The following is a 17,759-nucleotide window of genomic DNA, read 5'->3' on the forward strand; positions in this document are numbered from 1 at the left end:
CTCACTGCACTTACTACTGAACAACATAGGCAATGTATTAAGCCAACACTTTGCCCTTACAGTATTGGCTGCACTTAAAGCATGGCCCTGACATTCTTGTTGCCAGTACACTTGGATGTTTTGGTGGAAATGTTCACCTGTACAGGAGGGCAGAAGTGGGAAAAATGCCCCTACTGCTATTAGTCTTAGAGCACAGGCACCCACCGCACGGCTGTTGTACCTCAGCACAATTCCCAGGCCTGTGTATTGCACTTCCTGTCTCTATTCCACTCTCTTCCCTCTGTTACACAAACCCAAACTCATGGATCTTTCTTGAATGGTCATCTGCTTAGTCACAATTATCTGCAGAGAAATCTGAAAGAATATGGCAATGCAAAGTTCCTTGGCAGTCGGCAGCACAGTATTCATGAGGGGGCAGCCAGGGAGAGGCCAAAGCCTGCACTAAATGTCGGTGTCGGACACCAAGTGCCCACCAGAGAACCTGATATCAAGGCACACTATATCTGGAGCCCTGAAACATTTTCTTCTTATTAAGAAAAACCATGGTATCTCCATGTTTGAGAAGTTTGTTGTACAAAGGATTATTATTATTGCATTATTGCTAGTACAAGCTGTGTAAGAGCACAGAGTAATGCTGGGGATACAGACAAAGTGCAGAGGACAGAGAGACAGGGTGCAGGAGGAACATCTCTATCCCTATGCAGCTCAGAGAACATGGTTGTTGGAAGAATCTGTTAGCTCTTACTCTCCCATTTATACTGTGCAAATTCTCTCTCTCCATCAGTCCTGTATAACTAACAGCCTCTCTGGATTCTGCTGCTTATCTGTGGCAATAAATGTGTCCTCTGTTATTTCCCTGTGCCCATCACAGACTCCTAAACTAAATGTGGCCGTACACATTCAGATTTTACTCTTCTTCCGACGAATGTTCAGATATCGGTCATCTGTCTAAACCTAATATTCAGACTGAAATTGTAGGATAAAGCCCAAATCGGAGGATGTTCTGTAAATGAAATAGTTGGCAGAAACCAGCCGTACAAAAGCCATGTCCCAGAAATACAGTACATTGTAAGGATATAGTCAGATACACAATACATGAGCAGATTTCATTGTTATCTGACCAAAATGTCCTAACCTGGGCGAGTGACTAAACGACCGATAATATGGAGCCCACACACAGTCTGAAAATAGTTTGAAATGCAGTTGGCGTGTGTATGGCCAGCTTAACCCTTTCATATCTTTCTCATATAAAGTTTGAATGCTTTGTGCTCCAGAAAGGGCAAAGGGCTCACTAAGGTCTGGGAAAGGTCCCAGCCTCCCGGCAGGCCAGTCCGACACTGCTACAAATAGGAAACACCGCAAACAGCCCCAAAAAGCACATTATCCCCATTGCTGGACAAACAATGTATATTAAAGCTACGACAGAGGAAAAAAACCACCAATATATTTTGAAGGGATGAAATAGGTCTCTCTAAAATTTATTGCACTATTTACATACACTGCATATGTATAAATGTATATATTTCTAAATAGAGACTTTTCAAGAAAAAAAAGAGAACACGTAGAATCACACATTTAAGATAATAACTTTGGACATTATTTTCCATGTTACTTTACATTCTATTACAGTTATCAAAACAAATTGGTTCTAGTCTGTTTCTCACAACTAGAATGGAACAAATACTTTTTACACTTTATTTCCCCTTCTTGGTATCAGCCGTACTTTATTTTCAGCAGTCCTTCACAACGGAGTTTAAATAACTTTTTCTTACATAGAAAAAAAAACACAAAGTTTCAGAGTAAATCTCTGGACATATTTTTATATTTATCACCAGTCCTGACACAAAGTCGGCCCCTGTCGAGGCGCTGAGTGCCGTATTGCATTGCAGTCCTACTTATTCATTCAAAAATAGTTTGTATATATTTATAGAATTCTCTTTATTACAACTCCAAAGAGAAATAATCCGCTGAATCAAGGGAAGGGTCATTTATCAAGTCAACCAGACAAATTCCACCATGTTTTATGCACTTTGGACTCTACTGTGTACTTTATAAAACTGCTGCAGGTCTCTGCACTCCCGAATGGAGCATTTGTTTCCCCCATGAATACAACAATGCCTTCACTCCCAGCTCTGTATTCATGAGGGGTGGGCAGGGCAAGATGCATAAGTTAGGTTGCACCAGAACCATATGGCCCATCAGATATTTTAGCTTGCGCGAACTGCAGAACCTGGACGCAAATTCTCTTTGAATGAACATGTTTCTATAAATGACCCCTGTTCCTGAGATATTTGTACTTAACCTCCAATACAAAATGGCTGCCATTGATTGGCTGTGACCCTACCATCATGTTGGTCAGTGTTCTTTTAATACAAATATGCTATTTTTGTGCCAATGTGAAAAAAGTGGTTCCATAAAGAAGAAACAGCGCATTTCACTGAATTTCTCTAAAAAGTGCAGCCAGAAACATTGTGGCTACTGACGTGACTACTGGCATTTTAGCCTTTAAAGAGTGCATTCTTATAGTGTTTATTTGTACACTATACAATACAAGGGGCTAGTCCTAGAAGCTTGCAACCCCCAAGCCACAAGAGAAATTGTATAAACAGTGAACAGAGGCTCAATGGCTGACTGCCTTTCTCAAATTCTCTATATAAGGCTTTGCTCTGTGAACTACAATTCCCAGCATGCCTGCTTACTGGTGGCCAGATAGGATTCTATATTGATATGCCATTACTAGTTACTCTAAAGCACTCAACATCAATTAAAAGATCCCCAAACCAACATAATTTCCAATCAGCATTGTGCAATATCAATATATATATATAGAAATGTCTCAGCGCATCCCTTTTTTCTCCAATTCAGTACCTATTTACAGAAATCTAAAATATTAAATAATTTCTAAATTATTATCAATTATTGATCCATAAATTATGTGAACAAAACCTATATTACAAGAATTGGTAACACAAAGTCCTAAAAAAAGAATTCAGTGAACACGGGTGCCTCTGTCAGTGGCAAAGTCCAGTAATGATGGGGGGGGGGGGGGGGTTGGAACATGTAGCCTATTATTCTGCGAGTATCAGAATTGTGTATGCCGACATTGCCCTTTATGTGATAAATCTGTGCAAACACATACATTTCTCAGTCTTATGTGCAATACATTCCTTTGAAGTGTATTATTTTTCTTTCCACCCCCACATTTATAGTCTCTTAGCCCCCTGTATGTTCAGTGCAGAACAGAGGAAAAAGGAACAAACCACAAAGCACAAGTGGGTTTAGCAACACCCCCTATTACTCTCTACTGTGCCTTTGCCATTTTAGCTGTTATAGTGTAAAATACAGATAGACCCAAAAGTAGCACCACTATAGTACATCAACCATAGCAAAAGGGCTCTGTGATCTGCCCCCGGCTCCCACGACATTAGAACCCCCCACCGTGCTATTTTGTGAGTGCAGCGTAACTTCACCTTTATATATTTTGTGTATAAAAATGAACAAATAAAAAGCGTTCAATCATATATACATTGAAAAAAGTAAAGAAATAGGCAAACATTTCAACAATGGCTTCATTATTTACATGGTCGTCTTGAATCCTTTAATTATATCAAAGCTCTCTCTAACCCTCCTAGTTCTATACTTTCCTAATGTCCTATGGATAATGTTGTTCTAATACACAAGAGCCATGAATATCCTGTAAATGATATCCTTATAAATGGTGCTTAGTGATGTCATTTTGGTCACATGACTCACTGAAAGTTTTGTATTATAATAAAGTTACCCTTGTTGTAAAATATGAGGATATTAGAAGTCACTTTGGATTTCCATGATCTGTATAAAAGCACTTGGCCTTCAGCCTTGTATCTGTATATAGTCAGGGAACTCCCAAGTATAATATTCTTATATTTTACAATAGGGGGTACTTTATACACTCTATATTACAATCTCAATGTCAGACCTGCACACTTCTAACAATATTTTCTTAGTTGTGACATTAGTCACATAACATAAAGGATACTCTACCTCAGTATAAAGTGGATAAGCATATACTGGAAGACAGGGCTGAGAACTTGACGGGTTCATTTATCGAAGAGGATCTGCGCTGATATTTAAGCGCCTGACCTCCATATGTTTGTGGCTGTTTTAGAGATGTAAGTGGCTCTAGTCTTCATGAAGGCCTCACAGAAAGGTGGCATAAATGCAACTTGGTACATCCCAACCTAAACTGCCGTTATAATAGGGTAATGTTTTGTTGATGGGCATTCCTGGCATCACTTAGGGGTATATTTATCATGTGGTGTAAAAAGTGGAGTGAAGCATTACCGGTGATGTTGCCCAGAGCAACCAATCAGCAATTAGATTTCAACAGTTAGAAAACCAAAACAAAGCATCTGACTGGCTGCTTTGAGCAACATCAATGGTAATGTTTCACTTCACTTTTTACACAGCATGATAAATATACCCCTCAGGGTAGGTTTTATCACCCCAGCAGTTGGTCTATTCAAAGTGATCATGTAGTTTGCTGATGCCCAACCTCAGCATGTGGAGCCATAGGCCCATCTCACTTCCATTCAGATTTGCTTTTTTTGGCCAAATCACACATCAGGCAGGTTGCCCTGCAGGCCAGTCAGTCAGATAAGCTGCAGATCAGCCAGAATATGTAGCAAGGATTGCAGCACTCACTCACAGATCCACGGACAGACTTAAGGGTTTTGTGCGTTTTGTGCACAGACGCACAATCATAGCTTATTTCTACTTATATGCCTGTACATGTAAATGTGGGTACCTGCTGAAATCTTGGGTATGATCGGCCTCCTCCAACTGTAGGTCTGGGGCATGGGCATCCCCCCATGTCTCTATTGGGGAACCTCACTTATTATTGGGCTGTATAACACTATATATTAGGCAGAATATGGCCACATGTATCACTATGGCCTTTTGCCATTTCCTGCTGGGATTTATATATATACTGGAGGGGTGAGTGTAGGTAATGCACAAGTCTTTGCAGTTTATATATATATATATATAGAGAGAGAGAGAGAGAGAGAGAGAGAGAGAGATATGCAGTAACTGCTGTAAAACCAGGCTTCACGCCATTGCCATACACCTTAAACAAAAGTGGCAAATATCTTGCTGTGAAAACTCATTGTCATAATTGAGCAGAATGCAGAACTATGTGATTCAATTAGAGGAAAAAGATTCAGTAAGGGGAAATTAGACCTAACTGATATAAATCTGCCCTTTCAACTGTGCATTGTAACTCATATAATAGGCCTAATATAACCTGTCATTACAAAAGGAAAACAAGATTCTCCCTGCTGAGAGAGGTACATAAACGCTTGCAGCTCTGATACTTAGGTCCCTAATATAACAATGTCAGTGTTAAACTGTAACACACTGAGCTTAGGGATATCCAAGCTGTTTGGAAATGCACAAAGGTGTTGGCCAGCAATAGTTTTGGGGCCTAAGGGTGGAACTGATCTCACCAGAAACTGAATATAGCAGTCGTCCTATTCACTACAGTTTAATATGAGCGTCATCTCATTGAAATAGGGAACTTAATACTAACAATTAAAGTTCTGAAATAAATCAAGTTACTTCAGTATCTCCCCTTCATGCAAGAACTGGAACTTGCATTTTGATAACAGGTCAAACATATTAAGGTTCATGCACATTTGCAAGTGTGGTTGCGGTCCCTGCAATTTCCCCGCAGTCAGTGATGTCTAAAACCACTTCCATTAAATGCGCTTCTTGCACTTCCATATAGTGCTGCTCAGTCCTTCCTGCCTTCAGAGTTGCACCTACTCACACAGGGGAACCCTGGAGCCACCACCACCTCCAGACCAGGCGGTATCTCCAGGGTTCCCTCAGTTGTGCCGAAAGAATAGGGCAGACACATCACTTGCACACTGAACACCAGAAATGATGATAAAATGTTTCCATAAAGCTTATATTACATTTTCATGATAGTTCCCCTTTAAACAATCAAACACTATGTAAGCAAAATGCTCTGGCCCATCTGTTTGTTGCTGGATTCTCCATCATTCATTTGCTGGGAAGCTTTTAAACCTTTCTCTATGACAATTCTGCAGTGAAACTTGAATATTTCCAAGCCACGTGTTGGCCAGTTTCAGGGAAGCTTACTTGGCCAATTAGCACTTCTCATTATGACAATGGCTTTCAGTCAGCAGTAACATAGGAACAGGGGGCAATGCTCAGCAGCAGTCTAGCAACAGTCATCTTATTTGTTCCATTAGTATATATTTATCCTCAGTGTCTGTATAGCAACAGAATATCAGCACAATGCCTTTAAAAGGGTAGTACAGTTTTAATGTAATTGTTATGTTATTGAATAGCTTATTCTTAGCATTTTTCAATCATTCTTCATTCTTTGCCTCCTGCCTCTTTCTGGCTTTCAAATGGGGTCACTGCCCCCAGCTGCCAAAAAACTATATAGACCCTCTACTATTCAAGCTACTGCATGGCTGCTAGGGTATTTAACCTAGCAACCAGTCAGCTGCTGAAATTAAAAAGCTGCTAAACAAAATATCTAAATCAGTGAACAGCCATCAAGCATAAAACATGAAGACCAATTTCTAACTGCCTCAGATTATCACACTAAAAGTTCTTTTAAAGGTAAACTACCCCTTTACATACATGCTAATAGACTTTTCGTTTATTTACTAAGTGCATTTCATAGAATATTCAGGTGGGGCTGAGAGCACCTATAGACATACCATCTCCCTGCATTCTGTATCCATCTCTAATAACTTCCTAAGAAGTTAACTTAAAGTGTTAATTTCTGCATTATATTTAAATTAATGGGAAATGTGTGTTGCTTAGCAACATGCTATTCCCAGAGCAGCTGTGCCAACAGGCATTTATGGGTTAATGGGTCAGTCACAACAAAAAAGGATTGGGTTTTATAGGCATCTAAATATAATGTGCTGTTACCCAGCCCTGGTATAATGTGTATCACAATCTCAGTTGTAGGTTCTAGAGACAGGCGGCTGCCATTCAGCTTCCAGCAGGGCTGTATATTTGCATAGCAGATAGCAGGTATGTGTATAGAATACAATCTGGGGATAAACATGGCCTGGTTAGCAATTATGGTTCTTTACAAAACTTACAGAATTTTCTCATAGAAAAATTCATCTGTTGATTTAAAAAAATATGTCATTTGCAGGACGGAAGGAGAATAACCCTGTGTAAATGGAAGTTTTCATTTGGTACTGAATCATTAAAATGGAAGGGGTCAGATACAATAAATTAGCCAATCAGAGCTTTAGCATATACATAGTAACACCAACAGTTAATATCTATGCAAATCAGGCAAAGAAAAGGGACCAATGGGGTCTTGGCAGATGTACAGATTGATTATATGTCTGCAAAACAGGTTGCCCCAGGAAAGTTCTGCCCAGGAATGCCTACTTATACCAGTAAAGCTAAAATGTAGTTAAATTCTGTACCCATGCCAGCAGAAATAAACAGGCCCAGACTGGGATACAAAACAGGCGCTGGCATTGTACACATAGGCCCAAATAAATAGTGTCTGCGCCATCTTACAGCAGCCCCTCTGGCATTTGCCAGAACCCACAGATTGCCAGTCTGGGCCTGGTGTTACAGTTATGCTACGGCTCCTTTCCTCAGCAGCAAAGCTGGCTGTCATTAAAGATTAAAAGACTCAACAAAATGGATACAATCATTGCGCTTATTAATGTCCTTCATTGACTCGCTCACAAACAGCCAGCCTATAACAAAGGTCAAAGGGCACTGAAACTCGTGAAGCTTTGTTAGGTTTATACCCAAAGTAAATCCAGACTTCTTTATCCAGATTTACACTTTACCAATGGTAAATGCCCTTAGCACAGTTTTAAGACTTGAAGGTGGGGGTCATTTTCATGGTGCAAAAATACCCTCTTTTCCTGTTACCGATTTTTATTACATTCCCCTAATGTTGCTGAATTGTTTACATGGTTCAATGTGAGTTCATCTGGCTTTCTCTGTCCCCTCTCTTCAATGCGGGTGGGTTGCAAGGGTCCTAAAATGCGCATTGACACCTGTTTTGCCATATGCAGTATCCCCTTTATATTGGAAGAAGAAATACAGATATTAACCCCTAAACAAACCTGTGCTTTATACAAAAAAACATTGTTTCAATTATCAATAAAGCATATTTCTGTTGTAATTGTAATAGTATTTATGTAAGACACTGTACCACAATGGAAATGCTAGTTTATATATATATCTATATATAATATTTTTTTTGCTTACAAAAATAAACATCGCAGTGCAGTTATCTTCCATGAAATCCCTGAATATTCTGATAGCTTTCATGACTGTCATTACATTAGACTGCTAGTATTGCCGTTTTGACTTCCGTCCTGTGCATGCCTAATCATTTAAGTGTTGGTTTAACTTGGACTTCTCAGCGGATACAGAATGCCAGCTCTCTGCAGAGACAGAGCTTGCAGATATGGCGCTCAGTGACACACTGGGTAGTCGTTAGCTTATTGGTGCTGCTGGGGTAACCCGCAATATCCTTCTGCAGGGAATACAATGAGAGACAGTGCACCCTACATCTGCAGTTTAGCATTTAATGGACAGTGGCAAGTTGGCTATACAAGCTGACTGAACACAATTATTGTGGAAAATGGGAGTGATTAGGAGAATTCAACCCTTCCTTGGTATGTGATCTCCCTTATAAATACATTTGCCATTAAAAAATGTAAAGAACTGTAGCCAAATCCAGTGTACACTCAAAAATAAAACAAAAAGTGGTGTGTTGTATCGTCATCGAAAAGCATTTGTGCAAAATATGCTTCTTTTCTTGAACCCAGTGTCCATTACTGTATTAACAAATAAAACGACAGGTTTCCATAGGAGCAGTGGCGGCTATGAAACCATGTCCATAAAAATACTGTACCACGCAGACTGTGAGCTTGGACAAACACAAGGAGCTGACACGGTCACATTGGAACCTGTGAACCCGCTGGGGATCTTGCAGTGCCCGGTACACAATGAACATGGCACCCCGGTTCGCTACAATAATACAAGCTCCCGTTTTGGAACGGTTTTCAATAAAATACCGATTTGGTTTAACAAAGTCGTTAGATGCCTCAAAAAGTAAAGCAGCTCGTTACTGCCTGCAATGAGCTACAGTTTTTTTCTTTTCTTCATAAGGAGACTAAGTTGTTCATTATATAAAACCTTCTATTCATAGTCTCTCTTGATACAGGACCAACGCGTTTGACCTCAGAGACATTCTCATGACACCATGCACTTGCAGCCTTTCTGGTTGGGGTTCTCAACCAATGGAATGCTCCTAAGAGGGTTGTTCCAACGTGCTCAACAACAGAGGGTTTGAGAGCTTGATCCTTCAATACCCTTGTAATGAATCCTTCCATTTCATCTGTAATTGTCTAAACAATCTAAAGTCATAAATTAGATTAGATGTCCACCAAATAACTTAAAAGTTATTAAAAAAAATGATCTGTAGCAGATATGGTTTAGGCTGGCTCAGGGCCAGTTAGCAGCCGTTTCATCTAGTACCCTGGTCACTGTCTAAAAGATCAAAAAGATAAGAATTAAGATTTAAGAGCCACAAAAAGAGTGTAGAGGGTAAAGTCAGGTTGATTCACCCCAAAAAAGTTAAAGGAGAAAACGAGGAAGCAAGAGTTCCCCAAGAACAATGACAAAAACATATTTCACAAACTCAGGGCACACCATGCGTTATGATGGGTGTGGGGTCTTTGTATTGCACAGTAAAGGTGAGTGAGGTCCGGATCCGTTCTTCATCAGTTCCCCCGACACATGGGCAGATTCACAAAGGTGAAGACATTGAACTCTGTCAGAATGGAGAGACACAGGAAGACGCCATACAGCAGCAGGCACGCCACCCCCAGCTTCTTATCCAGCCTCCACTTGTTAAAGCGAACGCCACACACCTGCATCCGACAAACAAGAGACAATTATTATAGGAAAACACAGCACTGAACCTCAAGATTTCCAGTGTTTTTTTTGTTATTAACCCCTTATGACAATAAGTCATTTGGTATTTGCCTCTGAAGCCAAATGCATAAAAGCAAAAGCTGAGCATTTAATAAGCATTTTTTAACATTTTATACTCAAATTTGCTTGGATAATTTTAGAATTTAGTCACTGAATTAGAGTTTCTGCTTTTCAGACTAGGCCTTCTAGCTCCTACCAGAGAATCTGATATCCAGGGCCCACAGTAATTAGCTATAAGTAGTGCGAAATATTATAGGCACTATATCAGTCTATAGTCCCTGAACACGTGTATGTGAAACGCGCCAGGGGAGGACATTGGAGGCCAGAGGAAGCCTCAAAAGGGTCGGGTCTGGGCCGCTGGGGCCCACCAACGCCAGGGCTGACTGGGTATTTTCCCGGTGTTCCAGTCCCACCCTGTGTATAAACATACTGGGGCAGAGTTGGGCACAACTCCCCTAGTCAGTTGCAGGCAGTAAACCAAAGAGCCTCAGCCAGGACTCTGCTCCTTAGCACAACTGAAGTTGCCCAAATCATAGCACCTTGTAAATTCATGTGATTTGTAGTTCATGCTTATTTACACTGCTACATACATAGATCATAATGTGAGTGTTTTATACATACCGTAACAAACAATGATGCCAGCAGAAGAGCAACCGAATATATGAGTCCTCTGCTGTTTAGCTGGATCTGTAAAACAAAGCAGAAATTTAAATTATCAGCAGCAAATTTGATCCTGCAGAAAATCCAAGTGTATGGCAATATCAAACTAAGTAACATTAGTTCCCTCTGCTGGGTTGGGCTTAACCTAAGTGCAAGGTGGAGTGAATGCTTATTTGCTGTGTTTGATAGTCCTTTACACTAAGTAGGGAGAGTACTGTGTCTTGTGTGGCTTAAGCCAAAACCCTTATTGCTTATGGTCTTATCTTGGTTGTTTTTGTTTATCAGGTTTCTTGTGTTAATTGAATACAATTATGCCTGTCAGAAGCCAGTCAATCCCACTGCTGTAGTGCTCCCCATGCGGGGGGGCACTACAGTAAGTATACTGTAAGTATTTGGCATGCCATACAATACAGTATATGTTGCCACCTTCCAGATTCAGCAACTAACAGAGTTAGCTCAGAAAACCGGGCTGTCTGGCTCAAATCCAGGCAGGTGGCAGTCCTAGTGCCACACAAATATGCGCCCAAAGGTACCAATTCTAGAACTGTGTTCTACCACTAGTAGAAACATAGGCCCAGTGTTACAGCAACTGGCAAGAATTAAAGCTCATGACCTCCTGAAAAAACTCCTCCTTCCCTAACAGCTGGAGTAGCTGTATTATCGGCTCTACTGGCTGAGTGGGATAAGGAGGTTTCTGGACTGACGTAACGCAAACAAGAGGTAACAGAGGAAATAATGTCATTAGCTCAGTGCAACTCTCTGATACAGCTGCTCCGCTGCAAAAGAATTGTAAATAGTAATAAATCAAACTGCGCGTGTAATTAAAACCGCGTGCTGTGGCCAAACATATGCTTATATCTAACTGGTGGAGACTTTCTGATTCTTACATTGGTGACTTTCTCCCTTGTTATTCTAAAAACGTGAGCTGCCAAACCGGCACAGCAGGCAAGGTGACATTTGCAGGCGACAAGATGACACTTAGTAAGGTAGCACTGCCCTCCAGAGTAGTTCTCAGTACATGTATGTTTGCAGAATGAGGCAGAACTGCAATGCTTACTGACATAAATAGGCTTCTCCTAAATAAAGACACTGCAGTAACCACTCTCTGATCCTGCACAGGGGACGCTATGTATATAAAGCATTTCTCTTTTGAATTCTGGTTCTTTAACTTCAAAAATAGAAGGCTACATATTTCTTTTGTATTCTACTTGAGGCCTTTAACCCGTTTTTCTGATTCCTTTTTGTACAACATCCATGGGCGCCACCTTTGCTTCCAACTCTGAGCTCTCTTTCCCCTCTATGTAAAGATATACAATACACGGGCTGGTAAAAGCTGCTGACTCGGCCCCTCCAGACACAGACGGTAGCTTATTGGCAAATGTTTGGTTGAAATAATATTTTAATTGCACTTAAAATGTTTCAGTAGACAGATAAACAATGTAAAAGCATAAAAAACACAGGAAAAGGGGGTTGTTGGATAGGAGGGAGGTTTCAGTTGGGGGCAGATATTGGGTGAGTGTGATGGCACTGTGGTTAATAGGTGGCAGTTTGGCCTACCATGAAGCTCAATAAAATACTCCTGTTACAAGAGGTGAACAGCCAATTTCAGCCAGAAAACATGAATTTAAGCTGAAATTCTCTCTGTATTCAATATGCCTTATCTGTTGCCTAAGCAAAACCCCACTAAGGTTACTGTGCTAAATCAAACTAAAAGTAAAGTAAGTAAAAAAAGTAAAAGTAAATGTAAAAAAATGCATGCAAATACATGCAGGGAATTAGCAGATTATGCCATTTCTGGCCATAATAATAAGAGCCAAATTGCCATATGTAATAAAAGACACTGGGGGTCATTTATCAACACTGGCCAAATTTGCCCGTGGGCAGTAACCCATGGCAACCAATCAAATTATTGCTTTCATTGTTCTACCTGCAGTGGGCTAAAAAAAGCCAATCACTGATTGGTTGCTATGGGCTACTGCCCACGGGCAATTTGCCCAGTGTTGATCAATGAGCCCCACTAAGTTTGCCCAGTAGCAGTAACCCATAGCAACAAACACGATGCTTGCTTTTACACAGGTGACCAATAAATTCTATCTGATGATTGGTTGCTATGGGTTACTGCTCCTGCTTCTGGGCAAATTGTATTCCATTGTACACTGAAATTTGTTGAGATATAAAGCTGTATACACAGGTGAGCTCTCCTGGCACGTGGCCTTATTCTCATGGTAGGCCAAATCACATTCATTTGAATGTACAGTCACAGAACAAACGTTAGATCACATGGGGAGCCTATGCAGCCCAACAGTCAGGGATCACATCAGCAGCATAATGAGATCCTAGGCCAATGGAATTGTCTGCCTAGTTGGGCCTGGATAAGATATCCGTGGGGGAGGGTATAATTCTGGCACCAAGCAGTGGTGCCAACTCATTTATGTGTAACCAAATGTATGTGCCGGTGCAGATGGTTCCAGTCTGCAGTCTCACAGCCCAGAAGGTATGGGCCAGAAGATCTAGCGCTCTATGAACAGTTCTGGGTTGAATCAGTCACACATAAAAGCACATACTTTAACAAGCCTTTAAGTATGCAAATCAGATGTGAAAGTAACAACAGTGTAGGTTTGCTTTATTTTCCTGAATAAGGAGTGTGTGCGAGTGCCCTGGGGAAATAACACTAGCCGAGGAATTCGCCGTGCCAGGAAGCTGAACTGACTCTAATAGATCTCGCAGCTGCTCTTTTTGGAACAAAATCTGTAATTTGCTAGGCAGACGCCATGCTGGCAAGGGCCAAGTATTTTTAAAGCGTTCCACGCACATTGAAAGCTGAGAGTTGGCTTACACAGGCGGTGTTCTCAGCTGAACTGCAACAGGACAATAGGCTGCGAGCGCAGATATTAAAGCAGCACAGTTAAGGTCACGCTTTAAGGGAAGATTGCTGCGGAACGCTACAGGCGCAGAAAATGACTTTTACGTCTGCTTCAGGCCTATTACTGACATTGATTGTTCTAACAGATAAAGGCTGAGAATACGAATGGCACTTGTTCCTTCTGAGGCATGGAATATACAGACACATCTGTCCAAAACAAACCCAGGTGTTCACCTGTTTAAAGAGGGACTAAACCCCAATCCTATGCACAGGGGCCCCTGCTTTGTCATATTCAGTGCACACTCCCCCATCCCCAATACATTAAAGCCTTCAGGTAATGCGATGGCCTAGTTTTCCCTAACTCTTTCCATGCCACACAGATAAAAGTATAATCAGGGGTACAAATTCTGCTAGTTATACTGGTCGCTGTAATGGTATTGTCAGGATATCATTACGGTGCCATGGAAATGGAACCTAATGACTTTGCAATAATATGACAATTCGATATATGTAAATGTACAGTAGTTTACTGAAAATTTCAAGATTGTAATCTGACAATGATATAATGGATTTGTCAGCGGAGTGGTCTACTTGTGGTCTGCCGGTTACTAGCTCAGGACCTACTGGAAGATCACAATCATTACTTCTATGGCTAGCAACGGAATCAAGAAACTTGGCACCAGTATGACTAGAAACATGCTCAAGGTTGGACTGGAGGGTGTGGAGGCCATCGGGGCTGCCACCCCAGGGGTCCTCACACCACCCAAGGGGCCCCCACACACCCCCCCTAAGGACCTCCGCAGGCCCCCTAACCCCCTCCCCCCGAGCACACATACAAAATGTATCCCCACCGGGGAGCAGGTCTGGGCAGGCAGGACCCACTGGGTTATTTCCCGGTGTCCCAGTCCAACCCTGGACATGCTTATATTGCTGATACATTACAAAAGTAACAAAACCATCAGTAACAAATGATGTCAATGTAGCTGTGTTCACTTTTAGGGAAAATAAATATCAACATACATCCTATTACAAATACAGGTATTGGGAGCATTAGTTCATGTGTCCACTGTCCACTCTGAGTGGTCTATTCATTTCTTCCAAATTTGGGATATCTATATATTCATTGTGATGTATCTGTGGGAAACCTGCACATTCAGTACTGAGTCTCACACAGTGTCTTTGGTTAGTGGGAGAACTGGCCCCTGATCTCCCCATAGCGGTATAGTTGAATGTTGGTTTTCTATGTCTTATCCCCCTTATGTTAAGAACTGAAGAATGTTTGGTCGTTTCCATGTTATTGTGAGTACTTACATATGAGCCATAGTCCACTGCTAGAGTCTGTAATGCCCAGGGAAGGCCCAGTCCTATCAGGATGTCAAACACATTACTTCCAATGGAATTGGAAACAGCCATATCTCCCATTCCTGCATGGAGAAAGGGAGGCAACAGGTTATTTCCCAAAGTTGTTCAGAGCTGGAAAAGAATGCAATGTGCCAGTAAGTAGGAATACAATGTGCCAGTAAGTAGGAAGTGGTTCTGTAGTAATATTGAACCATCCATTATTCTGATCTCCAGTTTGGGAATGCTGTGTGGATGTTAGGGTCCCTACAGCCAGGCTCTGGCCTGAATAAAAGATAAATAGGAGGGGGACCTGACAACAAATCTAATTTGTGTTAAATTTTGATTCCAAAAAGGACGTCCCTTTTTAACTTCATACAAAACATTTCTGATTCCTTCTTAGAGTGAAGTCTACACAAAACTCCTTTGTACAGCGGATCGGCACCATGCGGCACCATATGGCTGAGCGTTATGATGTATATTTTGCTGTATACACTCTGCGTGTGCATTTGCTGATGGCCGATGATGCATTATATAGGGGATATCACCTTACTGCTATTTATAGTACCCTTTACTGTTATGTTTCCATCCTCTATAAGACATTTAGCTTCCCTCTAAATAAGTAAATTAGGTTGTTATGAGTCTCCTGCACTTCTCACAGGCAAGTAATGGGTTCTCTTTATTTTACTTGGGCCCCAGGAATATATACTACTGACAAAATGTTTAAGGAAATTTGGGACACAAGATAATCAGTGCACTGTACCTTATATCCAACCCATAAAGACTTGTCTGCTTTTCAGATTAACCAGGGGCGGGAGCCTGATGGGAAAACCTGACAGGATGTTTCCAAACTGGGCCATTCACATAGTCTGAGGGGTGGTAACACTACAGCACAGGGGCCCCAGAGTGAAAACATGTGGAATATATGCACATTAATACATTTGTTATCATGTTTAATAAAGGGTTTAGCGAGAAGAAAATCTAGCTCCTCTGAACCAGTTCAATAAATTGCACATTATTTCTATTGCAATATAGTTCCTGTAAAACAGTTGGCAATTTTGTTTTTAGTATGGTATAGAATAGCCTATTCTTGGCAACTTTTCAATTGGTTTTCATTTTTTATTTTTCATAGTTTTTTAATTGTTTGCCTTCCTCTTCTAACTCTTTTCAGCATGAAATGGGTTTCACTGACCCCGGCAGCCAAACAACTATTGCTCTGTGAGGCTACAACTCTCTTGCTATTGTAACTTTTTATAACATATCTTTCTATTTAGGCCCTCTCCTATTCATATTCCTGTCTCTCTTTCAAACCACTGCCTTGTTGCTAGGTTAAAAATCAAACTGAAGAGCTGCTGAACAAAACAGCAAATGATAAAAAATAATAACCATTTGCAAACTGTCTCAGAATAGCACTCATCATATTAAAAGTTAATATAAAGGTGAACAACTCCTTCAGTATCAATTGTCTACAGGATAAATATCCCCCACAGGTGATAGGCCCCCCAGGCACAAACCTTGTCTTGCTACAATCAAGCTTGCCATACAGTCAGGTACACTCGTGCCAGCAGCTAGGAATGTAATTCCCATAATCACATCTGGAATTCCCAAAGTAAACCCAATGATAGTGACCTGTAAGAAAGACACATAATATTATATATAAGTCACAGAACTTTATTCTTTATTTTGTTTTTAAGTGTAATGCGTTGGGTGTGGGACTCCTATCACTGCACAGACTGTGAGCTTTGCTAAGGGAATATAGAGTTAGTGATGAGCACAGATCCCTGAGACTGCACCAGAGGAAATCCCATCGGCCAAACAGATAACTGTGCATGAATTGGTTTCAGATCTAAGGGTAGAAAACCAGAACAACAACCTGGAAGTATTGTATCTCAGGAATCTATTGCTGCCATTAGTTTATATGCCTCTCTATAATTCTCATACATCCTAAAGGATCGTTTAGATCTTTTAGTGGCATAGCCAAACAACCGGGTCACCTAAGGTGGGTGATATAGGAATAATCTGATTGTTTGGCCCTCAGTTACACAAAGCAGATCAAAAATGCACATTTTAGGGCCAATAGCTACTCCATATGCACAGAGACAGGCAGATGCAAGTAAAGTGAAGAGCAGGAACAAGAGGTGGTATAGGGGAGCACTGTGTTTCTCTGCAGGGGTAAAATACCAGAGGAAGATCTGCCAAGTGAGCCCTAAGCCTAACAAAGCCATTTATTTTAATACAATATAGAAAGCTGCTCCATACACTTACCATCCACACCATCACATAAGAAAGGGCTGCGATCCACATAGAAGATGAGACAAAAGTCACCATAAACCATTTCTCCCAACGCGGTTTTGCGCAGTTGGGTACAGTGAAGTACAAAAGTAAGCACAAGGGCCATGTCACCATCCATTTCACCTTGTCTGCATTCCCAGCTGTTTATAAACAGGATACAAAACAATCACTAGGTAAGAAAAACCACCCACCTACAAACAATATAGCATTGTGTATCTATACATATCCAGTGTGTATATATCTATATACATATACACACACACACACATATATACATATATATTTATTTATAAGGTAATTTACACATTTAATATCTTTATATAAATGTATTTTCACTTTTTTGACACAGACAATTTTCAGAAATGTCAAGAACAATAGAAAAAAACAAAAATGTAACTGTTGCTTTGTTGAGACCTCACTTGGGTCCCACACAGGCCACAGGATCTACCATCTCTGTTAGCATCTGTGACACAATTGTAAATAAATAGAAAACGCTGGCAAAAACACAAAGGTTCCCCAGTTTTATTTGCTCTTAACCAGGTACTTTTGCTTCATTGCCACTGTGGCTTAGTGTGTGTGCACTATGAGTTACATG

General features: G+C 40.8%; 1 protein-coding gene across 1 annotated transcript in view; it reads right to left on the reverse strand.

The window, feature by feature from the left end:
- Positions 1-1,446: 1,446 nt before the first annotated feature.
- Positions 1,447-17,759, reverse strand: part of slc24a3 (solute carrier family 24 (sodium/potassium/calcium exchanger), member 3) — a 189,418-nt gene continuing 173,105 nt past the window's right edge. The window contains exons 13-17 of the mRNA XM_012963175.3: positions 17,138-17,304; positions 16,387-16,501; positions 14,846-14,958; positions 10,633-10,698; positions 1,447-9,947 (exon numbers count right to left, since the gene is read on the reverse strand). Of these exons, the coding sequence (XP_012818629.1) occupies positions 9,798-9,947; positions 10,633-10,698; positions 14,846-14,958; positions 16,387-16,501; positions 17,138-17,304 (611 nt within the window). The 3' untranslated portion in view covers positions 1,447-9,797. The remainder of the gene's footprint in view (positions 9,948-10,632; positions 10,699-14,845; positions 14,959-16,386; positions 16,502-17,137; positions 17,305-17,759) is intronic.

The sequence above is a fragment of the Xenopus tropicalis genome, chromosome 5 (genome assembly GCF_000004195.4).
Source record: "Xenopus tropicalis strain Nigerian chromosome 5, UCB_Xtro_10.0, whole genome shotgun sequence".
Lineage (NCBI taxonomy): Eukaryota > Metazoa > Chordata > Amphibia > Anura > Pipidae > Xenopus > Xenopus tropicalis.